The sequence below is a fragment of the Hylobates moloch genome, unplaced genomic scaffold, assembly GCF_009828535.3.
Source record: "Hylobates moloch isolate HMO894 unplaced genomic scaffold, HMol_V3 SCAFFOLD_14, whole genome shotgun sequence".
NCBI lineage: Eukaryota > Metazoa > Chordata > Mammalia > Primates > Hylobatidae > Hylobates > Hylobates moloch.
The window spans coordinates 1,941,751-1,960,483 of NW_026652289.1; the positions used below are offsets into that span (position 1 = coordinate 1,941,751).

Below are 18,733 nucleotides of genomic sequence, written 5' to 3' on the forward strand. Positions count from 1 at the left end.
AAATTGGCTGTTAATCTTCTCTCTTCCTGCTTTCAAGATTCTCGTTTTGTCTTTGGCTTTCAATAATTTAATTTTGTGTTTCTGTGTGGATCTTTTTGAGTTTATTCTACTTGAAGCTCATGGAGCTCCCTGAATGTGTAGATTTGATGTGTTTCATCATATTTGGGAAGTTTTTGGCCATTATTACTTCAAATATTTAAAAAATTATTGTAGTAAAATACACATGAAATTTATCCCATTTTAAGCATACCGTTCAGTGATATTAAATACATTCATAATGCAGTGCGGTCATTGCCACCGTCTGTCTTCATAACTGAAACTCTGTCCCCATTAAATACTAACTCCACATTCCTCCTCCCTCAAGCCCCTGGCAACCACCATTTTACTTTCTGTCTCTATCATTTTTCTTCAAATATTTTTGAGTGCTCCATTCTCTCTCTGCTCTTCTTCTGACACTGCAGTTAAGTGTGCTGTTGCTATGTTTGATGTTGTCCTACAGGCCAGTTAAACTCTGTTCATTTTTAAAATTCTTTTGTTTTTGTTTGTCTTGAGATGGAGTCTCACTCTGTCATTCAGGCTGGAGTGCAGTGGCATCATCTTGGCTCACTGCAACCTCCGCTTCCCAAGTTCAAGTGATTTTCCTGCCTCAGGCTCCCAAATAGCTGAGATTACAGGCATGAGCCATGATGCCCAGCTATTTATTTATTTATTTTATTTTTAGTAGAGACAGAGTTTCACCATGTTGCCCAGGCCATTCTCAAACTCCCAACCTCAAATGATCTGCCTGCCTCAGTCTCCCAAAGTGCTGGGATTACAGGTGTGAGCCATCACGCTCGGCCTCTTTTTGTTTTTATGCCCTTCAGACTGGAGTATTTCACTTGAGCTATCTACCTGTTCTCTAATTTTTCCTTCTGTCTGTTCAAATCGGCTGTGGGACTTCTCTAGTGGAATTTTCATATCGGTTATTATACTTTTCAACTCCAGAAGTTCTATTTGATTCCTCTTTATAATCTCTCTCTTTATTGATATTCTCTCTTGGTTGAGATGTTGTTTTCTTAGTTTCTCTTTGTTCTTTTGCCATGGTTTCCTTTAGCTCTTTGAGTATATTTAAGAGAGTTAATGGAAAGACTTTGTCTAGTAAATTCAATCCTGGGCTTCTTCAAGGACATTTTTTACTAATTGGCTTTTTTTTTTTTTTTAACTGTGAATGAACCATACATTCTTGCTTCTTTGCATGCCTCATAATTTTTGTTGAAAACTGGACATTTGGAATATTATAATTTGATAATTCTGGTTGGCAGGTTCTCTGTCTTCCCTGTGGTTTGCTGTTGCTGGTTGTGTGGCTAGCAGTTTTTTGTTTTGTTTTTAAGTGACTTTCCTAAACTATTTTAGTAATGACTATACTCTTTGTCATGAAGGGGGTCACTACTCCATTTGCTTAGTGCTCAGATAGTAATTAGAGAGAGTTTCTTAAACACCTGGAGTCAAAAGATGTTTTTTTCCCCAGTCTTTGTAGCTGGGCTGTGTGTGTTGGTCCACACCCTCAGTGCTCACGTGGGCGGTTTGCGACTCTGCCTTCCCCTTCACTTCCCCTTCACTTCCTGCCTTCCCCTTCACTTCCTGCCTTCCCCTTCACTTCCTGCTTGCTCAGAGCCTGCAGTTCAGCCAGAGGTGAGCACTGAGAGCCTCTCAGGTCTTTTCTGTGCCCCATCATGGGCATGCATGGGGGCCTTATAGACTCCCAAGAATATGTGGAATCTTCCAACGCCCTTATTTCCCAAAGTGTCTAATTTCTCAGCTCTTCCTCCCAGGTTTTTTGGGGTGTCCATTGTTTTCCCAACTGATATCCTTTGTCCAGGTGGCAGTGACTGGTTCATTTACCTTTAAATGTTCTGACCAAGCCTCTGTGTAGCTGCTTCTCTGGCTGGAGGGAATCTGAGTTGGTGAAATAAGGCAAGCCCTATGTGTTAGTCCTTCAGGAAGCCATCACTACTGTGCTCCTGTCCTGCCTTGTTCTATTAGATCTTTGGAGAAGAAATTATTTGCCTTCACATTTCACTTCCCCAGTGCTTGTTCCCCCTCTGCCCACCACAGGATGCCCCTGCCCAAAGAGTGTGACTGGAAAGCCCCTCATCAAGGTCTCCAAGAACTCCCATTCCTAAATCCTGAGTTGGTTTCTATCACTGGGAGTGTGTGTACCACGGTCCCTGAAGCCCTAGGTCACTCTCCATACCACTCAGGAAGCCTGTGCAAGATGCTCCTGATCCCCGCGACAGCCCTGTGGCCCCCACTTTCCCTGCACCCATCCCTGTGTGGCCTGTCTCTTCCAGCACAGCTGCCTGGCCTGTGCCCCGTCCCCACCTTCCCCGTCTGGAAGCAAGCCATGCCTCCTGCGGTGGGACCAGTGAGAATTCCCCTTATGAGCCAGGCACTGGGGACAACAGGATGCCCAAACAGGAACCATTTGGTGGGTGTCTGAGGCCTCTGGACAGCGTTTTTCAGCAGGTGAAGGAGTCCATGTGAGCAGAATTTCCCCGAGGGTCGTGTCTCTGTCCAAATGTCCATCCCTGCAGTTTATGGACAGGGAGTGCCTGCCCCAGCCAGGCCCCACTGGGGTCTTCGAGGCACAGGTGGCCTCACTGCCACCCTCACTCCTGCCTCAAGGGCCAAAGCCAGACCCCCTAATATGGGCTGACTTGTGATGCCCCCGAACTCACATGTTGAAGTCCTAAGTTAAGGTCCCACGGATGGGCCCTAATCCAATGACTGGTGTCCTCGTGAGAAGAGGAGATGAGGGCAGAGACACACACAGAGGGACAGCCCCGTAAGGACACAGGGAGGAGACTGTGTCTGCAAGTCCAGGAGAGAGTCTTCGGGAACCAGCCCTGCCACACCTGGGCCTCGATTTCCAGCCCCAGGACTGTGAGGGACCCCGTGTGTGGCTCAAGCCCCCAGTCTGTAGACTTTGTCACAGCAGCCTGAGCTGACACATGCAGCTCCTCTCAGATGTGGGGGTCCTTTGTGCCCACAGAGTATGGCCGAGGCCCCCAAACCCAGCTGCATTCTCCTAAGGCTAGAAGAGTGGGCGGCATCGCAGCCCCGGGTCACCAGCGCGGGGGGCGTGGGTGAGGACTGGAGGGGACAGTGTGGCTCTGGCCGTCTGCCTGTCTCCCATGGCAGGAGCTAAGAAACTACCCCCAGGAGGCCTCTTTCCTGCTCTCTGGTCTGGACACATTCCCACACTGTCTTGGGACTCCTCTGTCATCGCCGCCCTGAGACCTTCCTGTTCCCACCGGCCTCCGCCCGCCCAGCCCAGCACAGGGAGCTCTGGAGACCCCGTGTCTGTTCCCTGCTCTGCATCCCAGCGGCAAGCCCAGGGCTGGAGCAGGGGCGTCCCTGAGCGTCTGAGTGTGCGCAGGAGGCCAGGATGGCCAAGCTGTCACCAAGTGGAACTCCTGAGTGCTAGGACAGCTGGAGCCCAAGTCTCCACACCCACCCCCCACTGCCCATCTCCCACCTCCCAGCACAGCTGGGGCCTGCCACCCCCTAGGACAGCCCCAACCCTTGCCATGGGAAGGAGCTGCTTCTACCCACAGTGAGTGGGGCGTTGGCCCGAGCCATGTGGTGTCTGTGGGACTCAGCCAGTGAGCAAGGCTTTTGGGCCCCACAGGACCTGGGAAGGGAGCCGGACAGCAGAACATGCCATGAGGTGGACAGGAGCTTCCAGGTGTCACACAAGAGCCCCCCGAGGCCCCCCAGCTGCGGATGTAAAGAGATCCACGGGGCCCAGCCCCCCAGAGCCAGGCCAGGCCCCACTCTGCCCCCTCCCGCCCTGGGTATGCAGAGTCAGCACAGAGTCAGCTGGGGCCGCAGAGGCTTTATTGGTGCTCAGAGGCAGAGGGTGACACTCCTGGGTGCGAGACACGGGTCAGGAGGGCCCATCCCCGACCAGCGACCAGCGGAGGGTTGTGGTCTGCAGCCAGGAAACACCGTGAGGAGCAGCCAGGGTTCGCCCACCCTGGGGGAGGTCAGGGAGGAGCCAGTGAGCATCTCAGACCCCACCCCTTGCCTGGGCGGCTATGGGTGGGGCTGTTCCTTCTCTGTGTTGAGCTGTGCTGAGGCTGGGTGGGCTGGGAGGTCAGGGGCTTCCAAGGACTGGAAGAGAGGTGGGGCCTGAGCCTAGCTGGCCCTGGGGGACATGGCCGTCAGCAGCTGGACTTCTGGCCTGAGGAGAAGCTGCAGGAGGCCGGGCAGGAGCATACGGGGCGGCAGAGAAGGGACACACAGGAGGCCTGGCGGCAATAGCTGGGCTGGCAGGAGGAGACAGGCACGCAGCAGGCGGGCCTGCACACAGGGCAGCAGAGGAGGGACACAGAGGAGGAGGGTCTGCAGCAGGAGGTGGTGCGGCAAGCCGGCTGGCAGCTAGACTGCTGGCAGCACAGAGAGGAAGCCCCAGAGCAGACAGGCACACAACAGACAGGCTTGCAGCAGACGGGCACACGGCAGGACTGCTGGCAGGGGGAGGAGATGCAGCAAGCTGGCTGGCAGCTAGACTGTTGGCAGCATGAAGAGGAATCCTCAGAGCAGGTGGGCGCACAGCACACAGGCTTGCAGCAGACAGGCACACAGCAGGCCTGCTGGCAGGAGGAAGAGGCACAGCAAACTGGCTGGTAGCTAGACTGTTGGCAGCATGAAGAAGCCCCACAGCAGACAGGCACACAGCACACAGGCTTGCAGCAGACGGACACACAGCAGCCCTGCTGGCAGGGGGAGGAGGTGCAGCAAGCTGGCTGGCAGCTAGACTGCTGGCAGCACGAGGGCGTGCAGGAGCTGGTGCAGCCTGATTGGCAGGGGCTGGGCTCACAGGCCACCTGGTAGCAGGGGCTGGACACACAGCTCACTGGGGTGCAGACCAGGGTCAGGCAGGGGGCCGGGGCACAGCGGGAGGGCTCACAGCAGCTCTCTGGGCAGTCGTCCACCTGCCAGGAGTCGGTGCAGGCGCTGGAGCAGATGGACATGGTGGACGCGGCCATGCTGGGGTGGGGAGGAGGTGAGCTGGGGGAGGTGTGAGTGTGTCAGTGAGTGAGTGTGTGTGTGTGAGGTTCTTGGGGCTCTCAGGCTTTTATACCCCTCCTGGCCTTGTTGTTCCAGGGCCCACAGCTTCCCCTTCCTTGTTGCTGAGAGGCAGCGTCTGTCATGATTAGGGATGTTTGTTTCCTGGTGACATTGCCTAGCTCACAAATCTCCTGTCACACCTGGGCTATAGCCTGTCGCATGTGGAACCTCAGGGGCAGGAGTTGGGGTGGGCCCGATCCCAGCTGGGTTCTGGAGGCAAGGAGGGCTGTGGGCGTCTGGTGGGTGGGATGTGGGTGGGATGTGCCTGGGGCCATCCTTGGTTGCTGGGGCATCGTCCAGCCACTGACCCCAGCAGCCTCAGGACACGGGCTCCCTCTGCAGGAAGCCGGCCCTTAGGAATTATTTCCCGTGGTGCAAACTCCTCCTCTAGCATGGTCCTTCCCCTGCTGCAGGACACAGGACTCGCCAATTTCTAATCCCCATGGCCTCTGTGCCTCCTGCCCTCTGTTCATTGCCCACCCTGTCCTTTGCTTGGGAGGCAGCAGGACTCTATTCCAGGGCAAGGATCGTGGGCTCAGCCCGCTCCTTGCTGAGGCACAATAACAGCATCCTGGGCTGTGGTTTCGGGTTCTGAACCTGTGAAGTAGCTGTGCTAGGCAGCAGGCAGCCGCCAGCCCTCACCACTGCTGGAGTCATCTCCTCCGTGTGCCCTGCACTGCAAGCATCTTTTTCTCACCAGCCCTGCCCACAGGCCCCATCACACGCCCCCAGGTCAGCCACAGGCAACTCTCATGGCAGCACGATCTTTGATGATGAATTGTTGTCACCACAGGGCATAATGAAGTCCCGAGCTTCTTGCCTTATAAAATAGCCCTGATCACTTTCCAGGAACACTGCTACCCACCAGCTAATTATAATATTGATTGTGATTTAACATTTTTATTTAAAAATTCAAGTACACATATGCATATTTCATTATAAAGTAAGACGTATTACATGATGTTGAGTAGAACGTCTTTGTTGCTCTGAATCTGGCAAAGCTGGAAACGACCTCTCATTCTAAAAATAATGCTAACATTCTGGGTCAGACCTGTCCCCACAGGGTTTCTAAAATAAGACGGAAGTTGACCAGCTATGGCCAGCTGCCACACCCCACCAGTGCTGCCCAGGTTATAATAAGGAGGCTGCGGAGGCAGGGGTGGCCCTTCAGCCTTACGCAAAGTGTGGTGTCCCAGGGAGAGAGTCCTCCAGCTACTGTCCCTAGGGGCGTCTCTAAAGTGGGTCCTCGCTGAAGAGGCAGGAGCAGCCGGCAGCAGCACAGGATCACGGGAGCAGCTGGAGAGAAGGTGTAGCAGTGGCCAGTGAGCCCCACAGTGTTGGCCCTGCACATTCCTTCCCCCGTCCCCATCACTGGAGGAGTTAGAGCCCCAAACAGGGAGAAGGGGAGCAAGGAAGGAGAGGCCATGCCCCTCCCCGCAGCCTTCCCCAAGGTCCACTCAGACTTGCCTGTGGGAATGCTGGGGATAGGACTGGGTTTCAGATAGGAAAGAAAAGTTTTGAACTGGTCCATTCTGGGCTATGGATTTGGTTCTGCTCTTTAAGGCCATAGCTTTATGATGCACTTCAATCATAGATAGTTCAAGTCCCATTATCAATATTTCTTTTTGTAAAAAAAAAATTTTTTTTTGTAGAGACCAGAGTCTTGCTATGTTGCCCAGCTGGTCTTGAACTCCTAGGCTCAAGTGATCCTCCTGCCTCGGCCTCCCAAATTGCTGGGACTACAGGCGTGAGCCACTGTGCCTGGCCCATCATCAGTATTTCTGTGCCAAGTCTCCTAACTTTTCTTGCTCATTTTCTTTGCTGTCCTCAGCTCCCATTCTTCAAAGGTAAGCTTCATGTGGGCAGGAAGTGTGGTTGTCTTGTTCACCACTCAGTCTCTGAGGGCCTAAGATAATGCCTGGAATAGGGAAGATCCTTCATAAAAATGGGCTGAAATAATAAATGTTTTTGGAGAAATTATTGAAGAGTAATTTTGAGCTCTGAAAACGATTTCATTGTGCTACCTTTTTCTTATGCTACATAAAACTCTCTGTCAAGTTCTGTTTTTGTGTGTGGGGAATTGGCTGACATCAGACTGGCCATCTAGCTGAGAAAAATTAGGAAACCTGGTTTAACAAACAAAATCTCTATTTGAGGGCACCAGGAGTCACCAAGACAGCTGAGACTTGAGTGAGTGAATCCCTATTAGAGGGAAAGTGCACAGAAGTGAGTCTAATATTTCTTGTGGATTTTCTTATTGAGGCATTTACTGATTCACAGACCACAGCCATGAGGCTGAGGCTGAGCATAGCTTTTAGTCGTCTCATACAATTGGAAGACAAAAACATAGAGTTCAGGACCTGACAAGGGGGAGGGATTCTGGTAAAACAACAACAACAACAGACTTTCAGTTGGAAACAGTGAATGTAAGTGAAGGATTACTCCCTAGGATGAAGGAAAAACCAGAAAGAAGAATGAAGCCCACCTTTAAATCAGCTCGTATTGAACTCATATAATTTGTCCATAGCCTAACTGCCTCCCAGAAACAAAAGTGATCTCTTCTGGAGACAGCAGCATCAACAGAGGCTCAAATCATCTTGGAAATTTTCATGAAGTCCTGGATTCAGTGAAAAATTACTAGGGATACTCAAGACAAACCAACTGACCAAAGGACCAAGAGGAAAAAGCAAATGAGAAACAGATACACAGGGCCTTTAGATATTAGAATTGTCAAACTGGAATTTAAATTAATGCTGATTAGCTTGCTCAAGAAAACAGAGGACAAATGGAGAATTTCAGTGTCAAACTAGATTTATGAAATGGAATCAAACAGAAATTCTGCAAATGAACATAATAGCTGAAATTAAGAACTAAGTAGATTAGCTAGACAACATATTAGACAAAACCAAAGAGAAAATTAGTAAAGAAAGGGAGATGAGGAACTGTCAAGCCTGAGTACAGAGATGGGAAAGAAAAGAGGGAAATAAAGAAAGTGGAGTAATAAGCATGCCCTTATGTTGTAAATAATTATGAATATAAATGGTTGAAATCATAGAAGGAGATGAGTAAAATAAGGGTAGTAAAATATTTGAAGGTATAATAGACAAGAAGTTTAAAGTGATGAAAAACATTAACCCATAGATGCAAAAAGCATTTAGGAATCTTTAGCAAGGTGAATACGAAGGAAACAACACCTGTGCATATTGGGGCTGAAATCCAAAGACAGAGAAAAATTTAAAAACAGCCAGAGGAAAAAAAAAGAAATATTACCTTTAAAGAAGCAACAATAACATTTACAGATGACTTCTCAGTAGAAATTATGGAAGCCAGAGGATGATGGAATGATATATTTACTGTCTGAAAGAAAAGAAGCACCAAGCTAGAATTCTACACCTGGGAAGAAGATCCTCAAAAATGAGGACAGAAAAATGACGTCCTCTGGACGCTGAGAGGATGTGTCACCAGCAGGATCTGCACTAAAGAAAATAAAAAGATAATTAGGCAGAATGAAAATGATCACAGATGGAAGCAAGGAGTCTAAAAGGAAATGAAGTGTAACAAAAGGAGGACACACATGAGGAAATTAAATGAATATTTACTGTATAAGATATCTTAGAAGTTGTAAAATATTTATAGAAATAAAATACATGTCAAGATCACAAAATTCAGGAGGGGGCTACATGAAGTTAAAGTGGTCTTAGTACACTATACTGTCTGGGAAATAATATAAGATCTAATTTACATCAGACTTTAAAAAGTCATAGATTCATGCTGTAATCTCCACTAGAGTAATCAAAGAATATACAACTCAGGAGGAAGCAGATGAGGGTAGTGGGTTGAATCTTGTCTCCTCAAAAGTCACATCCACCCAGAACCTCACTGTGTTAGGCTGGTCTCGCATTGCTGTAAAGAAATATTTGAGACTGGGTAATTTATAAAGAGGGAAGTTTAGTTGGCTCGTGGTTCTGCAGGTTGTACAGGAAACATGGTGCTGGCATCTGCTCAGCTTCTGTGGAGGCCTCAGGGAGCTTTACTCATGGTGGAAGGTGAAGGGGGAGTGGGCATGTCACATGGCAAAAGCAGTAGCAAGAGAAAGAGAGTGGGGGATGTGAGGTGCTACACACTTAAACAACCAGATCTTGCCAGAACTCCCTCACGATCGCAAGGACAGCGCTACTAAGTCATGAGGGATCCACTCCCATGACTCGAATAGCTCCCCCTAGGTCCCACCTCCAACAGTAGAGATCACATTTCAACATGAGATTTGGCAGGGCCATAGAACCAAACCATTTCACTCACAATGTGACCTTACATAGAAATAGGGTCTTTGTAGATGTAATTAGTTAAAATGAGGTCATACCGGGTTATAGTGAACCTTAAATCCAATGACTAATGTCTTTATCAGAGAAAGGAGAAGGAAGTTCAAACACACACACAAAGGGAAGAAGGCATATGACAACCAAGGCAAAGATTGTCATGAGGCAGCTATAAGCCAAGGGACACCAAGGTTTGCTGGGAGCACCAGAAACTGGAAGCAGCAAGGACAGATTCTCCCTCGGAGCTAAGAGAAAGCATGGCCCTGTGGATATCTTCATTTCAGGTGCCTGGCCCTAAGAACTGCGAGATAATAAATTTCCACTCTTACAAGTCACTTTTTTGGTGTCATTTGATGTGGCAGCCCTAGGAACTAATACAGAGAGGGGAAGATGGGGGAATAAAAAATCTCAAAACACTAGACCCAAAAGCAGTAAAGCAAGGAGATAAAAGGGAGTAGATTCCTTGCATAAGCAAAACCACAGTGAGATGGGAGGTTTAAGCTGAAACGTATCAGCAGAGCCCCACATTCTTGCCCATCCTGCACAGCAGATGTATCGTTACTTTAGTCAACACAGCTATACGGACAGAGTCCCTTGGGGTTTAAGTTTGCATTGCCCTGATGACTCATGACGTGGAGCATGTTTTCATGTATTTATTTGCCAACTGTATCTGCTCTTTAGAGAAGGGTCTATTTAAGTCATATGTTATGTGGCAAAATACTAAGCACAATGGGGTTCCATGCATATAACATTTTGGAAAAGGTAATTGTAAAGGGACCAAAAAAAATGTCAGTGGCTGCCAGGGGCTAGGATGGGGATGTGGAATGACTACAAAGGGCCATGAGGGAAATTTATGGGATGATGAGAGGAGTCTATGTATTGATTGTGTTGGTGGAGACACAACTGTCTATATTTGTCAAGACACCGAATCCACACAAAAGGAAAAAAAATACAAATATCCCATATTGATTAAATAACTTTAATCTAAAATCAAAAGCTTTCCTACAGAGCCGACTACAGACCCAAATACTTTCCCTGCTGAATGTTCTCAAACAACTGGGAGAGAAATAATACCAGTCTTAAATTTATCAGCTTGTTTTATGAGGCCGCCATAATTTTCCAGACCTTAGGAAGTGGGGCCTGAAGTATTGGCCTCTAGTGAGAGCAGCTGAGGAATGCTATGTGCTGCCCGGGGGGCCACAAGGATGTTACCTGGGGACATGATGACCCTACTGGGGAGGGGCCAGCCACAGGCCAGGAAAGGAGCCTGATGAGGAAGCCACTGTCATACAGAAGCTGGAGCAGACTGATCAGCAGGGGCTGGGCCCACAGGACATTATGTGGTGATTAAAGTCCATCCATCAATAAGATATACCAATTATAAATATATACACATTTAACATCAGATCACCAATGTATATGAAACAAAAATGGGCAGATTTGAAGAAAGAAATAGACAGTTCCAGTTCTACAATAAGAGTTTGAGACTTCAATAAGCCACTCTCTCTAATTTAAAAAAGTATAAAATAACAGAACTAAATTTTTATTCAATAAGGAAATAGAGGACTTGAAAAATGACATAAATCTACTGGGTCTAACAGATATGTGCAAAAACACACAACCCAACTACAGCAGAAAACTCACTCTCCTCAAGTTCACATGGGACATTCTTCAGATGAGATTATACCTTAGGCCACAAAACTAGCCTCAATAATCTAAATTGATTTGAATCATACAGAGTATTTTCTCTGATTACAATGGAAAGAAACTAGAAATCAATAACAAAAGAAAAGCTGGAATTCACAAATATGTGTAACCTAATAGCACACTTTCAAACAACCAGTTGATCAAAGGAGAATTCAAAGAGAAGATAGAAAACTCTTGGAAAGGAATGAAAAAGAAATCACAGTAAACCAAAACTTAACAAGATGCAATGAAGGCAGTACATAGAGGGAAATTGATAGCTATGAATGCTTACGTAAAAAAATAGAAACATCTCAAATCATTAATTGAACTTTACACCTTAAGGAACTAGAAAAAGAGCAAACTGAGTCCAAATTTAGCAGAAGGTAGAAAATAAAGACTAGAGCGCAGATAAATGGAATAGAAATTTAAAAAATCAATAGAATCAAGGAACAAAAAAGTTGGTTCTTTGAGAAGAGCAACAGATTTGACAAACCTCTGTCTAGACTGATTAAAGGAAGACAGATTCAAATAACTAAAATCATAAATGAAAATGGGAACATCACTGCTGACCTTAACATCAATAAAAATAATTATAAAGAAATACTATGAATATTTGTACCCAACAAATTAGATAACCAAGATGTAATGCAAAAACTCCTATAAACACACAAACTACCAACATGGCTACTTTTGCTGTTGATCTTTCTTCATTCATATTGCTTCAGGTTACTATCGACTGCCTTTTTATTTCAGCCTGAATTAGCATTTCTTGTAAGGCACATCTTTCAGCAATGAGCTCTCTCAGGTTTTATTTACCTCAAAATGTGTTACTTCTTCACTTTTGAAGGATCACTTTGCCAGATGAAGATGTCTTTTTGGTTGTTGGGTGCTCCCCACCCCTGTGCCCGAACCAGCATGTTAAATATGTCATCCCAATGCCTTCTGGCCTCCATGGTTCTGATGAGAAATCCGCTGTTAGTCTTCTGTCCCACTGCTTTCTACATTCTCTCTTCGTTTTGACTTTTGAGTTTGATTATACTGTGTTTTTATATGAATCTCTTTGAGTTAGATTGATGTGTTTCCTCAATTCTGGAAGTTTGGGCCATTATTTCTTCAACTATTTTTTCTGCTCCCACTGTCTGCCCTCCAACTGGAAATCCTGCTGGGTGTGTTGGTATGCTTGATGGTGTCCCACAGGTCTTTCCAGATTTGCTTATTTTTCTTCATTCTCTCATCTGCTCCTCATTTTCTCATCTACTCCTCAGACTAGAACACTTTAATGGATCTATCTTCATGTTCACTAATTCTTATAGCTGCTAAAATCTGCTGTTGAAACCATATCATGAGTTATTTATTTCAGTGATTGTACTTTCCAATTCCAGAATTTCTATTTAATTTCTTTTTAAAATTCCTCCTCTTTATTAATATTCTCTGTTGGGTGAGGCATCATTTTCCTGGTTTATCTTAATTCATTGTCTGTGACTTTATTTAGTTTTTTGAATGTGTTTAAGAGAGTTGATTGAAAGGCTTTTTCTAGTAAGTCCAATTCTGGGCTTCCTCAGGAAGATTTTCCATTAATTGCTTTTCCTCCTTATGAGTAGCTTATATTTCTTGCTGCTTTGCATGGCACATGCCTCTGGTGAGAACTGGACAGTGACAATTACAATGGGATATTTCTGGGTATCAGGCTTTCCTCCCTCTGTGCAGTTTGCTGTTGCTGATTGTTGTGGATTGTGGTTGTTTTTGTTTGTTTCTGTCAGTTTTTAAAAATAGTTTCTTCACCATGCGTGCTCACTGTTCTATTAGCTTCGTGCTGAGACAGTAATTTGACAGAGAGTTCCTTAAACCCCTGGAAACAAAAAATATTTTTCTTCAGCGTTTGTAGCTGGGCTCTGTGTGTTGGTCCACGTCCTCAGCACTTGGCTGGGGAGTTTGCGACTCTGCCTTCCCCTTCACTTCCTGCTTGCATCTTCACTTCCTGCTTGCTCAGAGCCTGAAGTTCAGCTAGAGGTGAGCATTGAGAGCTTCTCAGCTCTTTTCTGGGCCAGTGCCCCATCATAGACATGCATGGGGGCTTTCTGGACTCTTAAAAATATGTGGAATCTTCTAACTCCTTTATTCCTCAAAGCATGTCATCTCCTAGCTTTTCCTCCCAGGCTTTTTGGGAGTGTCCAATGTTTTCCCGACTGATAATTTTTGACTTAGGTGTCAGTGACTTGTTCCTTTACCTTTTTTTTTTTTTTTTTTTTGAGACAGAGTCTCGCTCTGTCGCCCAGGCTGGAGTGCAGTGGCGCAATCTCGGCTCACTGCAAGCTCCGCCTCCCGGGTTCACGCCATTCTCCTGCCTCAGCCTCCGAATAGCTGGGACTACAGGCGCCCGCCACCGCGCCCGGCTAATTTTTTGTATTTTTTAGTAGAGACGGGGTTTCACCGTGGTCTCGATCTCCTGACCTTGTGATCCACCCGCCTCGGCCTCCCAAAGTGCTGGGATTACAAGCGTGAGCCACCGCGCCCGGCGTTCCTTTACCTTTAAACGTTGTAACACACACCCTCCATATAGCTGCTCCTCTACCTTGAGAAAGTCTGAGTTGGTGAAATAAGGCAAGCCCTGTGTGTTAGCCCTTCAGGGAGCCACCAGAAGGGTCGAAACAGAAAACTGCACGGCCTTACAAACAAGGTCCACTCTGCTTCCCTGGCAGCAGCACCCCACACCAGGAACTCCAGCTGCTGTCTTCCTGACTGTCACCCAGCTGGGGATGGGGGATGGGGCAAGGGGAAGTTAAAATCCACAAGGTTCTCCTATTGGGCTCTGTTGCTTTTATTTGATTATGTGTTCCCTTGCTTGCTGTAAACCTTCGACTATTTTCCAGAGTTCAGATAAAGTTGATTTTACCAGGTAGTGTTTGTTTTTGTTTGTGTATTAGTCCTTTTTCACACTGCTATAAAGATACTATCCAAGACTGAGTAATTAATAAAGGAAAGAGCTTTGATTGACTCACAGTTTCACATGGCTGGGGAGGCCTCAGGAAACTTACAGTCATGGCGGAAGGCAATGGGGAAGCAAGGACCTTCTTCACATGGTGGCAGGAGAGAGAAGCAAGTGAGAGCAGAGAAAACTGCTTTATAAAACTGTCAGATCTGGTGAGAACTCACTATCACGAGAACAGCATGGGGGAAGCCAACTCCATGATCCAATCACTTCCCACCAGGTCTCTCCCTCAACACCTGGGGATGACAGTTCAAGATGAGATTTGGGTGGGGACACAAAGTCCAACCATATCTGTTTGTTTTGCCAGTTTCTGATGTTCTCTGGAGGGACAGCCCCTTACAGTTCCCTGCTGCACCATTTCCTCTGTCATCGGTCTTAGCAGGCACAGTTTGGACACTCTTTTTGAGGGTATTTCTAAATATCTTTATGAATTTGAAATCTGCTAACACTCCAGCTTAGAAGTGCCACTTTTAGGAATTTAGGTAAACACATACCTGAGTGTGGAAAGGTATATAGTGGAAACACCCACAGAAGTGTCATTTGTAATAATGAACAATTGGAGAGACATTCAGTGCCATCCACCTGTCGTTGCAGACATCAACTGCAGCATGTTCACACTTTGGAACACTGCACACCTTGCTGAAGAAAACCATAAGATATTTTTCTTCATTAAATTGGCAAAGAAAGAATAATGTGTTCCCCCAGCATTGTGATTGTATAGCTGGTAACAAGTAAAGACTCAGGGCCTCTCGCAGGCAACCTGGTGACGGCCACACCTTGCCAGCATCCCTTGCCTGCAGTTGTATTTCTAGGAGTCTGTTGCTCAATCCTGTTTGAAACCACATCTGGCTACATCTGGACCTGTGTGTCCATGTGTTTCTCTCACCCTCTGGTCTGCATGTGTCCCCATGCTGTCCTGGACTTCCTCTGCCGTTGGGGCCTTCCTGTTCCCACCAGCCCTCCGCCCACCCAGCCCAGCACAGGGAATTCCAGAGGCCGTGTGTCTGTTCTCTGTTCTGCATCCCAGCGGCAAGCCTGGGGCTGGAGCAGAGGGCGTCCCTGAGCGTCTGTGAGCATGCACAGGAGACCAGGATGCCCAAGCTGTCCCTGAGTGGAACTCCCTGAGCTCTGGGACAGCTGGAGCCCAAGTCTCCCGCCATGTCCCACCTCCCAGCACAGTTGGGGCCTCTGCCACCTGCCAGGAGTCAGTGCAAGTGCTAGAGGAGACGAACATGGTGGATGCGGCCATGCTGGGGGTGTGGAGGAGGTGAACTGGGGGAGGCATGAGTGAGTGAGTGGGTGAGTGAGTGAGGTGCTTCGGGCTCTTGGGTTTTAGAGACCCCCTGTGTGTGTTTTCTGGCAGGGTTCCCCACTGCACCCTCCTTTCCTGGCTGCTTTTCCTGGTAGGTGTCTAGGCTGTGGCACGTCTTCCTCCTAGGAACTTTTAGCACAGCCTTGGGGCTGTGTTGAATTGGCTGGGTTGTTCAGCACCAGAAGCAAAAGTCAGACAAAAAATACACCCAAGTGGGCAGGCGGTATCGGAGCAGAGGCTGAGGCTTGGGCGGGCACCTGCTGCCTTACGGCTGCTTGGTGTGGTCACACCACAGGCTCTGTCGGTGTGCCACCTGCGCTGAGCCAGGTGTCTGGTGCACAGCCACATTGCCATGGTGTCTCATTCTCACTGCTGAGCAGAGCTCTTGAATTGGGTGCTGACCAGGGCAGGGTCTCGCGTTCCAGGTAAACAAAGCCAGGTTTGCCCCACTGATCTGAGAACAGGGGCTGGAGTTGTGGCAGGTGGAGGAGGAGGCTGTGAAGCTCTGGAAGGTGCCTGGCAGGGAGGAGGCGGAGGCAGGGCCAGGCAGCATGGTGAGGGACTGGGGACCCAGGGTCGGGGGCTGACAGGCTGTGAAAGGTAAGAGCCCTGTGGCTGCACACCTGTGACATTTGGGCCCGTGCCCCAGCCTTGTGTCTGTGGTCGTGTGGAAGGTGGTGTGGGGTGGAGAAGGGAGGTGCTTACCCCCAACGCAACATCCTGGCAGAGAAAAAGAAGAATTGTAAGATCTCTCCCCGCTTTAGAGACAAAAGGGCACCGTGAGAGCGTCCACCTCCCCTGGGGTTTGTTCCCTGCTGTCATGTCGTTAGAGCAGAGGTGACCCTGGCAGGGATCTGGGGCAGCTGCCTTTGCCTGCGTCGAACAGATGTGACCTCAGGCTGGAAAGCCTCAGCATGTGTGCAGTGACACGTAGGAAGCCCCGCCGGGAGGCGCCCACTGACACGCTGCACTCTGCCCAGGCGCTGCCGACCTCTGTCTGTGGAGATGGGGTGGTCTCTGTGTGGCCCCCGCTGGGGGATGTGGCACTGCCGGGACGCCCTGTTGCTCAAGCGCCTCCTCACAGTGGCTTTGGCATCCCTGGCGGCCCCGCCTGAAGCAGTTGTCTCATGGGCGTGGTTTCCTTGATGAAGGACCTCACAGCAGCGTCCAGAATGCTCAGGGTCAGGTCCTGGGAGGGCGCTCCTGGGTTAAATGAGATGAGAACGTCAGGATCACCAGGGCAGTGCACAGACTTATCTGATTCCAGTTTGGGGGGCTTTTTGGGAAATTTGGATACGACTGTTGCATGACGTTCTGCTTCTTTTGATAACTATATATATATATATAGAAGTTGGCCGTCCTCAGCTGCACTCACTGCGGGCAGGCGGGAGAAGGCCCTCACTCCCAGGAGGCACCTGCAGAGGGACCCGGGGGAGGTGCCGCCATGTGGCTACAGCACTGAATTTCAAATGGTTCCAAAAAACCAGAATAAATTAAAAAAAAAAAACCTTTGATCATGGAATTAATGACATCAGGTTAATCTGGGTGGTGAGATCCCCGCTGTTACTAATTCCACGGTAAAAATTTCTCTAATCCCCCAGCTATTTCTCTGGAAAATCCGCTGAGAGGTGGGATCCCATCCACTTATTTACAGAAACTGCTAAAGCGTGTCCCCAGGCCAGAGAGCGCTGCCTCGCTTGGCACCTGTGCGGCCTGGGCTTTCTTCCGCAGCCTGCGAACTCGCGCTCCTGTGTGTGTGCGGCTCAGGTGAGCGCACGGCCCTCGTTCAGGGCCTCCCCGTGGTGCGGCGCTGGCTCCCTTCGCCTGCATTCCCTCGTAGATGGATATTTAGGCTGTTTCTAATTTTTCACGGTAACAAACAGTGCCGCTTACGTACATGCGCCGGAGATTTTTCAGCACTGCCGATGGCGGGGTCCAGGGGGGCCTCTCCCATGGTAAGATAGGGCCCCGCCTCTTTCCAAAGCAGTGGTGCCAATCCCCCATTTCCACAGCCAGCTGGAGCTCCTGCCCGCCACGTCCCGTGAGCGATGGGTGTGTCCAGCTTTTTCTTCCAGGACAGGCGGGGTGAGGTGCCTGGGGTTCCTGTTGGCAGGTGCCTGCCTTCCAGGGGTGCCGATGTCTCATGTTCCAAGGCCATTTGGGCCGCTGGGTGGGAGTAGCCTGTCCATGCCTATTCCCTCCTGGGAGTTTATGCCTTTGTCTCATTGAAATCTTCTCAGTCGAGTGTCCTCTCACACCGTGGCTTCCTTTTTCGCTGGTTTTCTGCTGTCGTCTTGTGGCATAGAGAAGTTACTGTCTGCTTATGGAGTCAAGCACATCAGGGTTTTCTTGATCTCTTGCTCTCCGTGTCTCATTGGAGAAGTCTGTCATGCATTCATCTGTCTGCTGGTGATGGTCCCCCCAGCCCAACACCCCCGGGCAGGCCCCGTCAGAGGGGAGAGGGGCCAGCAGGAATGTTCCGGAGCCCGGCCACACAGCCCTGCCAGAAACCGAGCCTGGAACTGGGAGGAGAGGAGGGGCAGACCAGGGACTCTGTTCCACCCTCGCCTGGGCCCTGGGATTGGTCACTCACGAATGGCAGAGGTTTCTTGGACTCCCTGTCTGCAAGGGGGCCCACCCTGACAGCCCCGTGGGGATGGGGCCTGTTGTAGAGCCGGGCGCCCTCCAGCCACTGTGACTACTGGTCCTGTCTCTGGGCGCTGTCCCCATGGTGGTGATGCAAAGTGCGTGGCACAGGCCAACTTAGGGCTGCCTGACATCAGTGGGGACGGCCATCCCCAGCTCAGACCGTGTGCTGGGCTTGAATGGGTGTAGAGCGGGCAGTGACGCTGGCGGCACGGATCGTGAATCGTCAAAGCAGCGAGCAGGAGGCTTGATGCTGTGGACAGGGCAAGATGGGGGAGCTGAGGTCCCCAGAGACAGACACCAGACACCCCGACAGACACCAGAGCAGGAGCTCATGGGGTCATCAGGTGGGGGACCTACGGCGGGGTGGGCAAGCCCAGCAGAGCAGGGGCCGTCCCTATGCCGCTGGGCAGGGTGGGAGGAGGAGAGGCCTGAGCTGGAGCCGTGTGGACCCCTGACCCGGGTCGGGGCAGCAGAGCCACAGGGCCTTGAAGAACCTGGCCAGGCCTGGCCTGGGATAGATTAGGGACAAGCTTTGAAAATCACAAGTTGCGCGCCTAAACCACACGAAGGACGTGCATTTCAGGGGCAGCGGGCGGTGGGCCTTGGGGAATGTCCCAGTCAGCAGCAAGCATTCTGCCCCTATGCCATCCCTCCACCCACCCCACA

The 18,733-nt window shown here is 49.3% G+C and overlaps 2 protein-coding genes across 4 annotated transcripts in view; one reads left to right on the top strand and one right to left on the bottom strand.

Annotated features, from left to right (window-relative positions):
* The window catches only part of TSPEAR (thrombospondin type laminin G domain and EAR repeats), a 184,915-nt gene that overhangs the window by 52,409 nt on the left and 113,773 nt on the right, over nt 1-18,733 (top strand). The gene's annotated exons all lie outside the window — the stretch shown is intronic.
* LOC116481879 (keratin-associated protein 10-2-like) lies at nt 4,206-5,033 on the bottom strand. Of its 3 annotated transcripts, none has more exons than XM_032174874.1 (2): nt 4,728-5,033; nt 4,206-4,634 (listed from the first exon to the last, which is right to left on the bottom strand). In XM_032174874.1, exons 1-2 carry the CDS (start codon nt 5,031-5,033, stop codon nt 4,206-4,208), a joined length of 735 nt encoding a protein of 244 aa, XP_032030765.1. The 3 variants fall into 3 exon arrangements, with proteins under 3 accessions (XP_032030765.1, XP_032030766.1, XP_032030764.1); XM_032174875.1 differs by having other exon boundaries at nt 4,206-4,508; nt 4,713-5,033; XM_032174873.1 differs by having other exon boundaries at nt 4,206-4,292; nt 4,374-5,033.

What these genes read in the sequence shown, in the direction of transcription:
- LOC116481879 (XM_032174873.1), bottom strand. Translation starts at nt 5,033, where the DNA reads ATGGCCGCGTCCACCATGTCCATCTGCTCCAGCGCCTGCACCGACTCC. An exon ending in GCTGCAGACCCTCCTCCTCT is followed by an intron (nt 4,293 to 4,373) that starts GTGTCCCTCCTC and finishes TATTGCCGCCAG; the next exon opens with GCCTCCTGTGTGTCCCTTCT.